This window comes from Salarias fasciatus, unplaced genomic scaffold (assembly GCF_902148845.1).
Source record: "Salarias fasciatus unplaced genomic scaffold, fSalaFa1.1, whole genome shotgun sequence".
NCBI classification, from domain to species: domain Eukaryota; kingdom Metazoa; phylum Chordata; class Actinopteri; order Blenniiformes; family Blenniidae; genus Salarias; species Salarias fasciatus.
The window spans coordinates 155,247-171,858 of record NW_021941238.1 but is presented as its reverse complement, the minus strand read 5'-3'; the positions used below and the strand labels follow the sequence as shown (position 1 = coordinate 171,858).

Sequence of the window (16,612 nt, the reverse complement as noted above, 5' to 3'; positions counted from 1 at the left end):
TCCTAGAAGACACTGACGGATAATGATCAATTCCTCCTCCAATAGAGAAGACACAGTAAAGCCATCAGCTCTGTCGGCCTCCACAATAAACGAGACTCGCCACAAAAGACAGAAACCTGACCTTGTGTTTCACGGAAAGCTTCTTCCATACTGAATGGGAGCCGTCTTGTTCTGATGGTTCCGATTGATTGTGGATTTGGTTACAGTGCTGTAACAGTATAGTTGAATTTACTTTGTTTTCCGCTGCTATTTTCAGACTAGTTGATGCAATTTCAAGAGATATCTTGAGCATCCTTTCAAATTTGAATTCAGAAATAGAGAAAACTGGAAGAATAGTTCAGTTCAATTGCATTACTAACATTTTGGTGGGACTAACTTTGTTGGATTAAAAATGATTAACAATATCTTTCCTGTTTTCCCACAACTACAATCCAATCAATCAACTTTGATTGTATTTAATAATAATAACTGGCATTTTTCCATTAGGGGTCGCATTTCAATGTTTCCTGTGTCCTGCATTCTCCTCCAGTGTCAGACGAAATTTCTTTATGACTGATATTGGAAAGTATCCCAAATAGGCTACAGATAATGAATGACCAGGGAACACAGGCTGAGTGAGGCTGTGAGTTTGACACTTTGCTGCCCTCTACTGTTGTATATAGGAACTGAAATAATTTTAGAACAAATTCAAAAACCTGAACCGAGATTTTAACAGAAACTAAAGTTCAGTTTCAACATTATGCCTTTTTAATTATGAAATACAAGGAAAAATCAAAATCCTTCACTGTGTAGAAAAGTCTATGTGCAAATACAACAAAAAGGCTCAACATTGTACCTTGTTGACTCTTCACTTCATTTCACAGTCAAACAAAACTGCTTGTTTAAAACTACAGTCTAATATTCTCAGGTCGAATCCAGTTATTTGATCCCACCTGAAATTTTAAACATTGTGAATCCTCAAATAAAATAATGCACATCAAAAATGCAAATAAAAAGGAAACGATTCACAATGATCATAAACCCTTATTTTATTCACAACAGAGCATCAACGTTTCAGAAAGCAAGACGTTAAATTATTGCATTTCTTGATATTTTGAGCGACACACACAGTTCAAACTATCCATGAGTACAATAAGTCTGAATTCATTGTAAATACATTTCAATACATCTATGTCAATTCATCATCCAATTCTGAATATATTGGTGGGAGTAGGCAGGACATTTACTTAAAAAAAAATTCATGACATTCATTGTTAAAATTTGTTCACATTCATAAAACTGTCCCATTTAAAGTTTATTAGTTATTTAACACAAGCAGACGCTCATCGTTTGTCTGGTGTATGAGTTATAGTATAGTACTCAGTGGCGTTACTAGGATGCCAGGTGTGGGTGGGCGGGGGGGGGGGGGGGGGGGGGGGGGATCTGTGATATCGTTTGCAGTGGCAACACCAGGCTATTTTTTTGCAGGTGCTACGAGTTGCTAAGCCAACAGCTGATGGTGCTTTTAAATTCACGATGAAATGCCATAAATGCCATATCAACACCCATGACGCTCAAAAATAGTCTACAAACATATTCAACGCCCATTCGGCACGATTTAAAGCAGGGGTGGGGAACCCTGGTCCTGGAGGGCCGCAAACCTGCATGTTTTCCATGTCTCCCTGCTTCAACACAGCTGATTGCAATGAGGCTCGTTATCTGCCTTTCTGCTGGACTTGGCCATGAATCTTGATTTGATTCAGGTGTGATGAAGCAGGGAGACATGGAAAACATGCAGGTTTGCGGCCCTCCAGGACCAGGGTTCCCCACCCCTGATTTAAAGGTTCTAAATTAAAATGCGAAATTCATCTAATCTTACCTTAATACAACAGTGAACAAATAAGCAGCAGCATGCAGCAACGCCACCAAAGTGCTGCATGTTACGCATGCACACGACAGCTTTGGTTACAAAATCCACCAAATTCTGAATAATATGCAGCTGAGAAATCAACAGACCTTCTTATATCACATCCAGAATATATAGCCCATATATAAACAACAAGAACTCAAAATAAATGCCCCTCCCCGAGGGTATATTACCAACAATCCCGGCGGCGAGCTCTGTTCTTCTTCCTCATCCCTTGAGACTTACAAGAAGCCATTCAAGACCTTCACGATCAAGATCAAGATGGACAAGCTGGCCCGCGACGAGTCGCCATCGGGCATCGGACCTTTCACCTGCCGCTGCTACAGCACCGCTCTCATGGAGCAGGATCACCATGAGCACTGCTTCGTCTGCCTCAGCTGGCAGCATCACCGCCAGCGGACTTCCTGCCCTGCCTGCCTTGCCCTGCCACAAGAAGAAACTCAGCGGCCTTCATGGGCGCTGCGTCACCGGCCTCCGAGCATGAAAAAGCAGCAGAAAAAGTAATATCCTCCTGTCAGTAGTCGCCAAAACATATGCCCCTACACAGATCAATTAATAACAAAATGAGCATCTCATAACAAGTTTATGCTAATTACTACAGGCATTTCCCCAGACTCAAAAGCTGCTTACCTCTCTCCCGCATCAGTGACAAAAGGGAAGAGAACTGGATGCAAGAACTGCACTTATAAAGGGCAGTGTTACACAGAATGTGACACCCAAACCAAAGTTCCACTTACTGACTAGGAGGTACAAACAGTCAGGCATTAACTGAAACAAAAACAAACAAGAACCACAGATACAGATTTTGTGTAATTATTACAAAAACTAATATACATATTCCCAATACACACAGATATGTAGCTGTATAATCGACCCTCTCACACTTGCGGCCAGGAGTGAATGCCACAGTACTCTCGGTATTTTCATTCAGATTTTACACACAGGCCCAAACCCAGTTCTCTGCTTAATCCTCACTCCTCAACCTTGATCCTCAATCTCAAATTAAGTGCCTCCTAAAAACAAGTGTTAAGGAATGTAATGTCACTTGGAAATGGGACAACCCTTAAAGACAGTTACGTCCCTGGACCGCAGGGGGCAGCACTGCGCAAGAGAGTAGAGGAAAGCCAAAAGTGGAAGAGCAGCAGTAATAATTTTGGTCAATGATCAATAACAACGCCCTTTATAACTGTAAGTAATGTGCGAAGGGTGACACTGCGGAGGCTGCTGTGGTAGATTTGGAACCGGTTGGACGCAGAGCTGTAGGGCAGTTTGATCAGTTGACTGTCGACCTACAAGAATGAAAATATGTTGAAAGATGTGTTTTCAGTATCATGACATTAAGCAAAATTGAACAATGCTTTACTGGGTGTCTTACCCATTTGGTCGGCATCCTCGCTCTCCTTCCTCCACGCTGCAGGATTCATGCGGGCCACAAAGGTGAGAGCTGCAAGTCATAGAGCCGTACCTGCAGCTGCAGCGTGTCCCACAGTCCTCGCCGAGTATCACAGTTTCCCCAGAGCTGTAGTAGCGGCCTTCGAAGCTGCAACCGCACTCGGCATGAGGAATGCAGACTCCAGCGCTGAGGACGTAGCCCGCATTGCAGACGCAGCTCTCTTGGCCAGGAAAGGGGCAGTCGTCGGTGGAATTGGGATTGACGCAAGTCGGTGGACATCCAGTGCCTTGGGATTCAAAGTGGCTGTTGGCTGGGCAAGGGATTTCTAAAAGATCCAACGGAAATTACTATAAACTTGACAAGAAAATGTTAACAAAAACTGAAATGAAGTATTATAGAACAACAGTCTTACCACAGAAGCCAGGTCTCCTCCAGCTTACTTGTACACCGTTTTGTTGGCACAGACTGGCGTAGGGTTCAATGGCTTGACAGAGAAGAGGCTGGGAGCCTCCTCCTACACACAGATCATGCACACAACTCTCCTCAAACCTCTCGGGGGGATGTTGTTGATGGCAGGCAGCAAAAGGCCCCGAGCTGCTCTGAATGATACCACAAAAGAGAGTGGTGCTGTAGAGCGCCGTCTGCTCAGCTGTGCAGCCGGAGCAGTCCAGACCTCCACATCGGACGTCACAACCAGGCTCGTCGTCTCCGGACGCTCTCCAGCTGTTGGTGAAATCCACATCCGAGCTCACGATCGCACCCTGACGGGTTCGGAAGTCGTCTTCGGAACGATTGTTGAAGTTTCCACACAGGCCACACGTGGAGTTTCGGTAATCGAGGGGCACGCTGATCCGGACATGATGATTGGTGTCATAAGACACCTCCAAGCCAAAGTCAGTGCTGATGACCACAGAAAAACCTGACTGATAAACCTGCACTGTGCCATTATTGAGAGAGATTGGAGGTGACACAAAGTCCCCGTTAACCTGTAAACATAACAGCAAGAATGCTCAGTTTGCTAAAAAATACATTTAATCAAATATTGTATTTGTTTGTACTAGAATCAATAAAGGCAATAACCAACCTTTGCTTTACCACGATGTCCTTTGACCAACTCGATGACTTCATCGTAGACAAACACTTTGACCAATCGAACCCAAGAAACTCTGGTACTTCCTCTGTGCTCATTTTTGCCTTCGACTCTGTAATATGGCAGCGCACTGCCACACTGCTCAGAGAGGACATAAGTGCACGTGCCCTGAAAGTGAAAGACTTGGTTGTCGAAGGTGTAGCAATGGGGATCGCCAGCCATGTTGCATGTGCGTCTCTGTATTGTCTGGCAGGAGAACTGAAAGGCGGCGGGCCTACAGATCTGGGAAAAGGAGCAGGGCTGGCTTTGACACTGCAGGCCTTCTGATGTGCACGTGCACCTCTCCGCACAGGTCCTGTCGCTCCAGAAGGAGTCGCCCAGCTGCACTGGCGCATCTGTGGAGGAGGCGGAAGGAAATCCTCCTTAAAAGGCTTTGAATTCATCAACAGTCACTCTAACGTTGGCCAGCATTCAGAAAAGCAGGTCATCAGCTGCTTCGGGCCTCACCATCAAAAGTGCAGCCACTCGTTCCAGAGTCTGTCCGGAAGGCAAAGCGACCGGGAACATTCACGTTGCTTCTCTGCTGGAAAACCTTCCCATCGGCGTCAGTGCCAAAGTAGAACGGGATGGAGTGATGATGAACTGAATGGACTGTGTCGTACCCAATCTGGAAATCACAAGGCACACGGCATTTTAAGTTGTACTTCACTGATTTTCAAGCGATTTCAACATTATAAAGTAGATTTTAAAAACTCTTACCTGTATGCTGTGAGTCGTCCTATCTATTTCCCCATAATTCATGAGCACAAATGAGTACCGTCCACCAGAAATCAGGACTGCCTGAAATGTTGCTTCCTGAGAAAGAAAAAAATTAAAGGTCCATTTTAAAATTTGATATAATCAGCATGCACATAAACATTAGTTTTCAGGAAAAGGAGGACTCACAGTGGATGTTCTTGGATAATAAGCCACCTTGTGCCAGGTCGCTACAAACACCGAGACGGCTCGGAAGTTCAGCCCCGGGAAATACTGATTGACATCCTGTGTAGCTTGTTGGAGAATGTGGCCACTTCTGTGTTCTTTGTAGAGGATCCGACCTCTTAATCGGTTATCTATGTCTGTCCAAAATGGAGCGATGATGTCCCTTGATCCTTGCATTGGGAAGCATTGAGGTGTGGAACTTCTCCACGGGCCGGTGAAGGTCAGGTGTCCGTTATGGTTCACCTCCGAAAAAACACACAGTCAACTCTCAGTATAACCACTGCAAGTTAGAACTATTTCAAGTTCTCGAAAGAAAGAGAGACATACATAAATCTGTGAGTACGACTGTCCAAAGTAAACGAATGGTTGATTGAGATGAATCCGAGGCGAACTGCCATCGTCCGATTGTGGACTTCGTCTTCCATTTATCAGGTACAGAGGTCCTGTGAGGTAGAATAATGCAAATATTGAAGTAAAAAAATAACATATATATATAGCCATAGTCTTTCTGTATAGTTTTAATTTTGGTTAATTAACTTTTTTATGAAGGTACACTTCAAAAAAACATAGGTAACACTTTACTTGAAGCCCCTCTTTATAACACATTGTAAGTAGTTATAAACACTAATACATGATCACAATGCTTTATAACTCACTATACAGCAGTATACAGCATAGGATTAAGGTTAGGGTTAGGGTTAGGGTTAGGGTTTGGTCCTGGCATTGTGATCATCTATGAATGTTTATAACTACAGCTACACATGTTATAATGGCATTATAATGCTTTATGAATGTACTTATAATGTGTTATGCAGGGGGGCTTCAAGTAAAGTGTTACCAAAACATATATGAGCACTTAAATCTAAAAAATCTTTTATATAAAAAAATGATTTCAATTCTTTATTTGATGATTTCAGCTGCACACATCTGAGGCCCTTTTTCTTTTGAACGAGACCTGGGATTAGGATTTCAGTGAACTCACCTGACTGCTGAGGAGCCACTCCAACTAGAAAAGAACCTCATAAAAAGAAAAATGCATGAAAAATTCATACACCCACATAAATGTGACTGAATTGACTTTAATAACTTACTTATGATGCTGAAAAGCAGCAAAAACAAAATCATGTGTCTTGCCATTCTCCGACGCTCAAAAGAAAAACCTGTTAACAGAAAATGAATGAAAGTGAAAGATGCACAAGGTTATATACCGTATTGGCCCGAATATAAGACGATGTTTTTTTCCAGAAATTGCATCCTCAAAAGTGGGGTCGTGTTATAATCGCGGACTTACGGTAGATGGTCAATACACATCCGCGCCGCTAGATGGAGCCAAAGTATCACTGAGCAGAGAGCGAGTGGAGCGATGAAATGAGATCAAATGATCTGATTAAAAATGGCGGATCATCTGGAACAAAGGGGCTCGAACGCTGGACAACCGAGCAAACAACAGAGGAGAAGTTATGATACCAACTTTAAACTGATGGTGATCAACGCAGCAGAGTCATCAAACTACTGCCAAGCTGCCAGGAGATCTGGTGGAGCAGAGCCTCGTTCTTATTGGAGAGCACAGAAATAACACTACAGATGCTAACGCTATGAGAAAAGCTTTCGTGGTCCCGAGAGAGACGCTTCAGAGAGACTGATAGAAGGGTGAGTGAATACATCTCTGAAAAACGGAAAGACGGAATGTCCACCACCAGAGCCTGATTCAGCTGAAGGCACTGGAAAGTTATTTACATCATTTATGCAGTTTGGACCCCTTGAGGCTTCTTATTTGTTGCTCATTGTTTCTTATTTTGAGAAAGAGAATATATTTTTTACTCAATACAGTAATATTTTTTTCATTTTATATCTCGTGAAATATTATCTCAGTGGTGAGTTTTTGGGTTTATAATAATTTTATAATAAAAAGTTGTTTTATGAGTGACCTTATTGTCTTCAGCATTTTTTTTTTTTCACAAAATGATCTTTGAAAAATAGGGGTCGTGTTATAATCGGAGTCGTCTTATATTCGGGCCAATACGGTAGTTTAGTAATTGATGATCAAAACTGCAAATAATAATTACAACTTGAAAATCTCCCTATATTGCTACGCTGCACAACAGTTTGAAAACAATGTCCAATCCTAATTGATTACCTTCTGCTGTCTTCTCCCTGTGTTCCCATCAAGTTGATGTGAACTCCTAGGATACCTGAAGGGTTTATATACGCAAATGTAGTTCCTCATAGCATTCAGTCATTTCTTCATAATGCCTGTTGCAATAGACAGTTATGGGCCAAAAGCCTTTTGTAAAAAAAAAATCTGTCCTGGCCCAGATAGCAAAATTCTTTTGTCCCATATCTGGCCCATCCCTGACATGTTTATATGGCCCACATACCGCATGGAATGATGGCACTTGGGAGGGCCGCTCCTGTTTGCCAAAAGTAGGCTGCAGCCAAGCCTTCACAATGTCACATGTCGACCAGAAACAGACCAAATAAACCAGCTCACAACCGAATGTGGGCCACTGTACGCTTTTATTCTGGTCCAAGTACGATATGGAATGATGGCACAAAGGTGGTCAACTGTTGTTTGCCAGTAGTGGGCCACAACAAAACCAACACAGTGCCAAATATCAGCCAAGAAGAGACCAAATAAGCCAGCACTCACCCAAATTTGGGCCACTCCGCACTTTTATCTGAGTGGTCTGCACTTATTTCTCACATATGACTCACAGCCGAGTCATAATGCTGCATTTCAAGCAGGAGCTGAATACGTTAGTACTCACTCAAACGGGAGCCACAGCTCTCAGACTTAACAAGAACTGGTTTACAGTCTATGATCTTGTCGAGCCTCAACCATGACAAAGTTCTAGGTCAAATATGAGCACATCATATAAGTAAGCCAGAACTAGTCTGAATTTGTGGCTACATTTTATTATGGTGCCTCCAGATATTGTGTTAAATGGTGGCATGCAGTGGTCCAGTCTTGTTGGGACTCATCTCAGGGTCAAAGATGAAGATACCTTCTGAAGAATTGAAGAACTAACCAGACACGAGAAACAACTTGTGAAAAGTAGAGAACTATGTTCCTTTATTTTTTTTTAACCTGTGCCACAAAATAGGCAAAACAAAATCAAACTCAAACATGTACAAAATTCTGACTAAATGTGGAACACTGTTGTTGACCTCCAACGCTCATTGCGAAACAATCATGGCCCCAACATTGTCTCGTCTTCATCTGGCCCTTTAAGAAATGCACAAAAGAATATATTTTGTTGACTCAGTACAGCAGTTCTGTAGTTGCCGGACATGGTTTCAGTGAAGTGCAAAGCACAAAACCTTATCAGGAGACCAACAAAAAAAGGTTTTTAATTACTATTATTCTGAAGCCATAGTTGATATTATGTCTGATCACTGACCCAATATCTGCTTGCTCAGACAACAATGAAGGCAGAGACTGAGGCTCACTAAACCTGTTAAGACAGCAAAAATATGGACCAGTGAAGCTGCGCACATGTTTAGGAACAACAGATTGGGAGGTGTTTAAAGATGCCACAGACAATCTGGATGAGTACACGAACACTGTGACCTCATACATCCACTTCTGTGAGGCGCGCATTGTGCCATTGCGCATCTGGGTGAGTTATTCTAATGACAAACCCTGGTTCACAGCCAAGCTCAGACAGATCAAAAAGGAGAATGAAGCAGCATTTAAAAGTGGTGACAGGGATTTCTACAAGGAGGCCAAATACCGTTTTAGCAGGGAGGTGAGGAGAGCAGAAACTGAGCATTCCCAGAGACTACAGCAGCAGTTTACTGCTAACGACCCTGCTTCTGTGTGGCGGGGGCTGAGGGAAATCACCAACTACAGACATTAGGCCCCTAAAGGACATGATGACAAAACTGTTTGTCAATGACTGTTGTCACACTATGCCCACTTCAACACCTCCTCAGCTAATCCTGACCTCCTCAAGACCATCACCACCACCCCTCCTGGCCCCTATGCAGTCCGCCTACAGAGCCAACAGGTCTGCAGATGATGCAGTTAACCTGGCCCTCCATTCCATTTTGCAGCATCTGGACTTCCCAGGAACCTATGCTAGGATTCTGTGCGTGGACTTCACAGCTCAGCCTTCAATACAATCTGCCCAGCCCTGTTCCAGGACAAGTTGTCCCAGCTCAACATGCCTGACTCCCTCTCCAGATGGATCACCGATTTCCTGATGGACCAGAGGCAGCATGTGCAGCTGAGGAAGACTGTCTCGTACTCAGTAGCCATCAGCATTGGATCTCGTCAGGGCTCTGTACTTTCCTCCTTGCTCTTCTCCCTGTATACGAACTGCTGTACCTCCAGCCACCAGCCCGTTAAACTGCATAAGTTTGCAGATGACACCACCCTCATTGGGCTCATCTCAGATGGTGATGAGTCGGCCTACAGGAAGGAGGTGGACCGGGTGGGACCAATCATCAGCTCTCTCACCAAGAGGGCCCAGCAGAGGATGTTCTTCCTGTGGCAGCTGAGGAAACTCAAGCTGCCCACCAAGATGTTGGTGCAGTTTACACGGCCATCATCAAATCCATCCTCATACAGCGCATTGTGCGAGCTGCTGAGAAGGTGATTGACTGCAGGCTCACATTTCTAAAGGACCTGTGTGTCTCCAGGACCCTCAGACATGCTGGTCGGATCACAGCCGATCCCTTTCATCCCGGACACAGTCTGTTTGTCCCTCTCCCCTCTGGCAGGAGGCTAAGGTCCATCCGGACGAGAACCTCCCGCTTCAACAACAGTTTCTTCCCCTCTGCCGTCAGACTGATGAACACAAAATAACTATAATATCCCATATACACCAGCAGCTCTCATGAATATAACTATATCTTGTCTGCAGTACTACATGTGCACTATGTGGGTAACTCCACACTACCTGCTGCGACTGTGATCCACCACCCGAGCTGCTATGTTGTTCTATCTGGTGTATATTTAGCCTATTTTAACACTTATTGCATGCCTTTATTGCACATTTTATACTTATTTTTTATTACCTTATCCTTTTATTTTTGCTGGTTTATGTTTAATGTTGCAGCGTTTGCACTGAGTAAAATTCCGAGGTGGTGAACTTGTTCACTGTGGCAATAAACATCTTTCTGATTTCTGATGAAAGATGGCACTCATAACAAGCTAAGTGAACTGGAGTAAAGCAGCTTGATCAAACAATCTGACAAGCTTCACATTTAACCTGAAGTTACAGTGATAAAAGATAATGTATATTTCAGTTTGTGCCAAGGGAAGTATTATATTCCATTGCAACATGGCTGAGGCTCTCAGTTAGAAACAACCTCCATCGGGGGTGTTACCAGGGGGGGCACGTGCATGCTTTGTCCATGCACACCATGCAGCGCGGATTTGGAGCTTTGCCCCCCTGGAAAGACAAATACCCACCCACACCTTGCATCTTAATGATGCCACTGAACTCCATCCTACTAACCCTGCTACATATTAAGTCTGAGATGAAAATGAGTCAGCCTCACTCGCACAATCGCTGTGTAGTTACACCAGTCAACCACATGGTGGAGCTGAAGACCATGAATGCAGCAGTAAAGGCAAAAAATTGAGGTTAGACAGATGACATATTAAGACACAAAACTTCTTCCACTCGTGTTAACAAAAGAAGTATGTTTTTGTGCTTGACAGTGGGCTCTTTTATTCCAGCTCAATTAAGCAGGGAGATGGCATGTAATATTAATAAATGTAAAATTGTATTCATATTCATGAATTTATTTTGTGGATAGAATGTTACACTCATGTCAAATACGTTTTTCATTAAAGATGTGTTTCTAACTGAAATGTGATTTCCCTATTTTTCAGACCCATGTACCGGCTTTTAAGAAAGGTAATGGGTGACAATTCCAGTTACAGCTTGCATTACTGTCCCATCACTGCCAGAGAAGTCTTTACATCTACAGGAATATCTCTCTGCTGCATGGTGGCTGAACAAGCTTCAAATTCCTAAGTGATCATATTAAAGGAAAAAATGGCAAAAATCACAACACTGCCTTTTTTAATTTCATTTGTTCATTTAGAATTGGAGAGATTTGTTCTGTAATTTGCCCTAATTTTTTTTTTTTTTTTTTTTACATATGCTGACAGCTTCATCTTGATTTCCGCTGTAGAACAGTATCACACATACACTGCAAAATAGGTATATATAAAAGTGAATGTTAACTAGCTAACATTTTTGCAGCACTGGCAACCTGACAAAACAATGTAAAGTTACAACAATAAGAGGTAAATAATTCCCACAGACAGATTCATTCATTCATTTATTTTTCATTCAGGGACTCACCTCACCGTGACTTATGTTCTCGTCTGGAGTTGATAGATAGACCTTGCAGCTGCAAGCTTTTTGCTTTCTTGCGCCCATTCGTCAATTCAAATATGATGTATTTAAAGGACTCAGTAATTTAGAAAACTCCAACTTGAAGCGGAGAAAAACCACAACAGAAAGTAGAGTTTGAATAAAGACACGATCCTTCACGGCATACAGACTTAATAATGTTGACTTCATTACCTCCGCCAGGAGGTTATGTAATCATGTCGGTTTGTTGGTTGGTTTGTTGGTTGGTTTGTTGGTTTGTTGATTTGTTGGTTGGTTGGTTGGTTTGTTGGTTGGTTTGTTAGCAATATCCCGGAAAAAGTAATTAATTGACGGACTGCAATGAAACTTTGTGGAAAGGTGGGTCTTGGGCTAACTTAGGATTGATTAAATTTTGGGGATGATTCGGATCACTGTCTGGATCCAGGAATTTTTTAATTTTTAATTCTTTATCATTAAGAGATATGGTGCGTTCACACCGGACGCGTTACAAGCGTCACGGGCGTCACTGATGCCTCAAAGTTGACGCGAGTAAAGTGTGGAATTCGACGCGTGTTCAAATTACACATGACGCTTGCAACGCTCGCGACGCGCGGCAGCTCACTGGCGGGAGTGGGAGGAGCTTGTATCCTGTCTTCATGTTGACAATGGCGGGATCGGTGCAGAAATCAATTTAGCTCTAAACTCTTAAAATGTATAACATTATCGATTTTTTTTTTTAAATTAGGCGACAAAGTGGTCGTTTAGAGCCCGACTGTGTCATTTGTTTGTCTGAATACCAACTGTTTATGATTTTGTTCGGACGAATTCGACGAAATGTAAGCGAGCCGCAGTGAGCGGCTCCAGCACGGAGGTGTCAGAGAAGCAGAGAAGCAGGGAGAGAAGCAGAGCACACACGAACCCTGGACCCGCCAAGGGGGCCCCCCGCCCGGCACGGCGCCCAGCGTTGTTCCCCCGTCCCAGCAGCCCAGCCTCCAGGCCCGGTCGGGCTTTGGCGGCGGGCGACGCGGATCACACCTTCGGCCGTCCCCGCCTCTCCGACCGGCTTCCCGGCAACCCGCAGCAGAACCGAGACGCGCAGTCTCACCCAGCGGTCCTACGGAGCGGGCCCACTCCGGGCGTCGCAACGAGTCGGTCCCGGGGGTCCGACGGCGGACCCCCGGGCCCCCTGGGGCGGCGCGTCACCCCAGCGGCGGACCCGCCGGCGAGCCTCCGCCTCTCCCGGGCCCAGTTTGACGAGCTTCTGGCCCGCGTCAGCGCTCAGAATGCTCGTCTGTGATTGGATGACGCGTGTTGACGCTTCCAAAGTTCAATTTTCCCAACTTCAGGCGTTGACACCTGCAACGCTTGACGCGCTTGACGCGCGTGACGCGCGTCGCCAACGCTCAAAACGCTCGGAAAGCGACGCTCGTAAAGCGCCTGACACGCGTTAGGTGCGTTGAAGCTCGTCCACCATGGACTTTGAATGTAAAAGCGATGCCCGTGACGCTTGCAACGTGTCCGGTGTGAACACACCATTAGGGAGTCTTTCACATGGTCGGGCAGGCCCGCTGACAGGGGGTGACAAACGCCTGGTTCACACAGGACGCACTGCTTCCGACACGGAAGTGGGAAGCGCTGCACACCGCGCACCGACTGTCTGATCGGCGCCCCTGTTAACCGATCTGACAGGTCATACAGGAGACGCGGGGGACCGCCGCGTCCATAGCGGCTCGCGTCATGGACCGCGGCCATTCTGCTCCTCTCTATTTTCTCCGCGAGCTGTGCACCGCCAGTTGTAAAGCTGGACAGAGCAGATCGCACCACACAGGAAGTCGGGAACGGAAAATACGACAGAATCCAGTAAATTTTCAAATTAAAATGAAGTAAAATAACATAAATTATGTTGCTTTTTGGTTTTCCTTTTCAGTTAAAGACACACACACACACACAGGGAGAGAGGGTGACAGGGTGACAGACAGAGGCACCGCACGCTGCAGCGCTCCGCTCCCATCACACCCCCGATCACAATGTTGTGTGATTATATATGGTGTTCTTATGGTTGTTGGTGACTGATTTGAGCTGTGGCGGAGGTCTGCGCTCTCTGAGTGCCAATTTCTAGTTTAAAAAAAAAAAACTGTCACTGTGGGTGATATGTTCAGGTGAATGTAGGTATTTACATGTTCCAGTATGTCTATAGGGTGTAATTTATTGAGGTTGGTTACCCTTACTCTAAAGGGGGTTGGAAGTGAAGGGGCGGGATCTACCGGTGACTGAGCAGACTAGTTTTATGTTCACAGTGTGAAGGGACTCACAAAACGATTGACTGGTTGAATCTCTGAATCTCGTTCTCCTGTCAAGTTATTTTACACAATCAGACAGACATTGCTCGGTGTCAGAAGAAACTTGAAATGCTTGGCAGTTATAGTACACTTTAAGCCACTGCCGTCTTTTAGTCTGGAGGGGAATTTTGCAGAGACGTAGCTTCAATCTTTTGAGCTTTTCTCTGTAGCCAGTGGAGTATCGGAGAAACGGTCCAGTGCACCACCTTCCTGCATGTAGCGGGAGATGAAGCCATAAAAGTGAGTAACACATTTGTTTTCACGGAGGGAAAGAAGGACAAAATTGCTGTCTTGAAGCAAAAGTTCAAAGAGTACTGTGAGCCTTGGAGGAACCTGGCATACATAAGGCACATGTTTTTCACCTTTGCACAAGGTGCGTCAGAAATAATAGATGTCTGTGTCACCGAAAAAAGCAAAAGACTGAATTTGGTGACTTTGCAGCTTATTGATATGTGACAGAATTATGTGTGGGATACATGATGATCAAGTGATAGCCAGGTTGCTTAGAGAGGCTGATGTCTCGTTAGATAAGGCACTTGACATAAGACGTGTCAGTGAAATAACGTTCACACAGATGAAAGCTTTACATGATGAAGTGGAGGTGCAGAAGTTAAGCTCAGCCAGGGCTAACAAAAAAGAAAGCCCAATGACAAGTGAAAAGAAAGGTGACTGTGATTGATGTGGCTACAAACATGAGCAAGGAAAGTGCCCAGCATATGGTCAAACATGCAGGAGATGTGGTAAAAGAAGTCACTTTGCAAAAATGTGTCTTGCAAATAGTCAACCCAAGAAAATGCATGTTGTGGAATGACGGAGGCATGCACCCACAGACCGGGAGGGACAACCGTCAATTTTGGGTGCATGCATCCACTCGAGGGCCCGAGGTAATGCGTGCGTGCGTGCGCGCGCAGTGTTGGAATCCTCTCGCGGGCCGGATTGGACGGTTCGGCCGGCCACATTTGGCCCGCGGGCTGCTAATTGCCGACCCCTGCTGTACAGCGTGGAGAAAGGAGGCGACGTGCTGAGTAACTATGACCATCTATTCTGTGGACTTGGCTGCTTACCAGGCGAGCACAGCATCAAAATAGACCCTAAAATAAAGCCTATGATACATGCACCAAGGAGGATCCCAGTTGCTCTGAGGGAGAGGGTGATTGAACAGCTTCACAAAATGGAGCAGTCAGATGTGATCACAAGGCAACATGGACCAACACAGTGGGTGAACAGCAAGGTGACAGTAGTCACGCCTAATAAACTAAGGATTTGAATAGATCCTAAAGATCTCAACACAGCAATAAAAAGAGAGCACTATCCAGTCCTCACAGTGGAGGAAGTGGTGTCACGCATGCCCAATGCAAAACACTTCTCTGTGCTGGATGCTAAAGCTGGATGAGGAAAGCTCCAAACTGCACGTTCAACACACCCATTGGAAGGAACCGCTTTAAAGGTATACTCCGAAGATTTTGGACCCCACACCCTTTCCCTATCACTGACAAAGTGAGACAAGCTCAGAAATACCTTTGTTGTGTCTCGGCGTCCAGTGGCTGGCTCTCAGCTGTTAGCATCATAGTTAGCTTAGCTCAATTGCTGGAGGTCAATAGGAGTCAGAGCTGAGGTTCGTCTATTGGTCGAATCCTCCTCTCCAGTACCCTGGCATAGACTTTCCCGGGGAGGCTGAGGAGTGCGATCCCACTATAGCTGGAGCACACCCTCCGGTCCCTTTATTTAAATAGGAGAACCACCACCCCGGTCTGCCAATCCAGAGGCACTGTCCCCGACCGCCACACGATGTTGCAGAGACGTGTCAACCAAGACATTCCCTGCACATCCAGAGACTTAAGGTATTCAAGGCAAATCTCATCCAACCCCGGTGCCTTGCCACTGAGGAGCTTACCAACTACCTCAGTGACTTCAGCTTGGGTGATTGGTGAATCCGCCTCTGAGACCTCAGCCTCTGCTTCCTCCATGGAAGACATAGTGTCAGGATTTCCTCAAAGTATGACTTCCACCGTCCAACAATATTTGTTGACATCAGCAGCTCCGCACCTCCACTGTAAACAGTGTTGGTGGAGACCTGCTTTCCCCTCCTGAGGCGCTGGACGGTTTGCCACAATTTCTTCAAGACTGACCGGTAGTCGTCCTCCATTGTCTTCCCGAACTCCTCCCAGACCCGAGTTTTCGCCTCCACAACCACTCGGGTTGCAGTTTGCTTGGCCTGCCGGTACCTGTCAGCTGCTTCGGGAGTCCCACAAGCCAACAAAACTCGATGGGACTCCTTCTTCAGCTTGACGGCAGCCCTTACTTCTGGTGTCTGCCACCGGGTTTGGGGGTTGCCGCCATGACAGGCACCGGAGACCTTACGACCACAGCTCCGATCAGCTGCTTCGACAATGGAGGTGGAGAACATGGTTCACTCGGACTCAATGTCCCCAGCCTCCCTCGGGACATGAGCGAAGCTCTCCCGGAGGTGGAAGTTGAAAACCATGCCGACAGAGGGTTCCACCAGACGTTCCCAGCAGACCCTCACAGCAAGTTTGGGTCTGCCAAGTCTGTCCGGTTTCCTCCTCC

At 45.4% G+C, this 16,612-nt stretch overlaps 1 protein-coding gene across 1 annotated transcript in view; it reads right to left on the bottom strand.

Moving 5' to 3' along the window:
• Positions 1-6,507, bottom strand: part of LOC115384436 (alpha-tectorin-like) — a 29,238-nt gene extending 22,731 nt beyond the window's left edge. Inside the window, exons 1-6 of the mRNA XM_030086710.1 lie at positions 6,462-6,507; positions 6,353-6,376; positions 5,698-5,813; positions 5,331-5,613; positions 5,149-5,240; positions 4,897-5,056 (exon numbers count right to left, since the gene is read on the bottom strand). Coding sequence (XP_029942570.1) covers positions 4,897-5,056; positions 5,149-5,240; positions 5,331-5,613; positions 5,698-5,813; positions 6,353-6,376; positions 6,462-6,507 — 721 coding nt within the window. The remainder of the gene's footprint in view (positions 1-4,896; positions 5,057-5,148; positions 5,241-5,330; positions 5,614-5,697; positions 5,814-6,352; positions 6,377-6,461) is intronic.
• Positions 6,508-16,612: the final 10,105 nt, after the last annotated feature.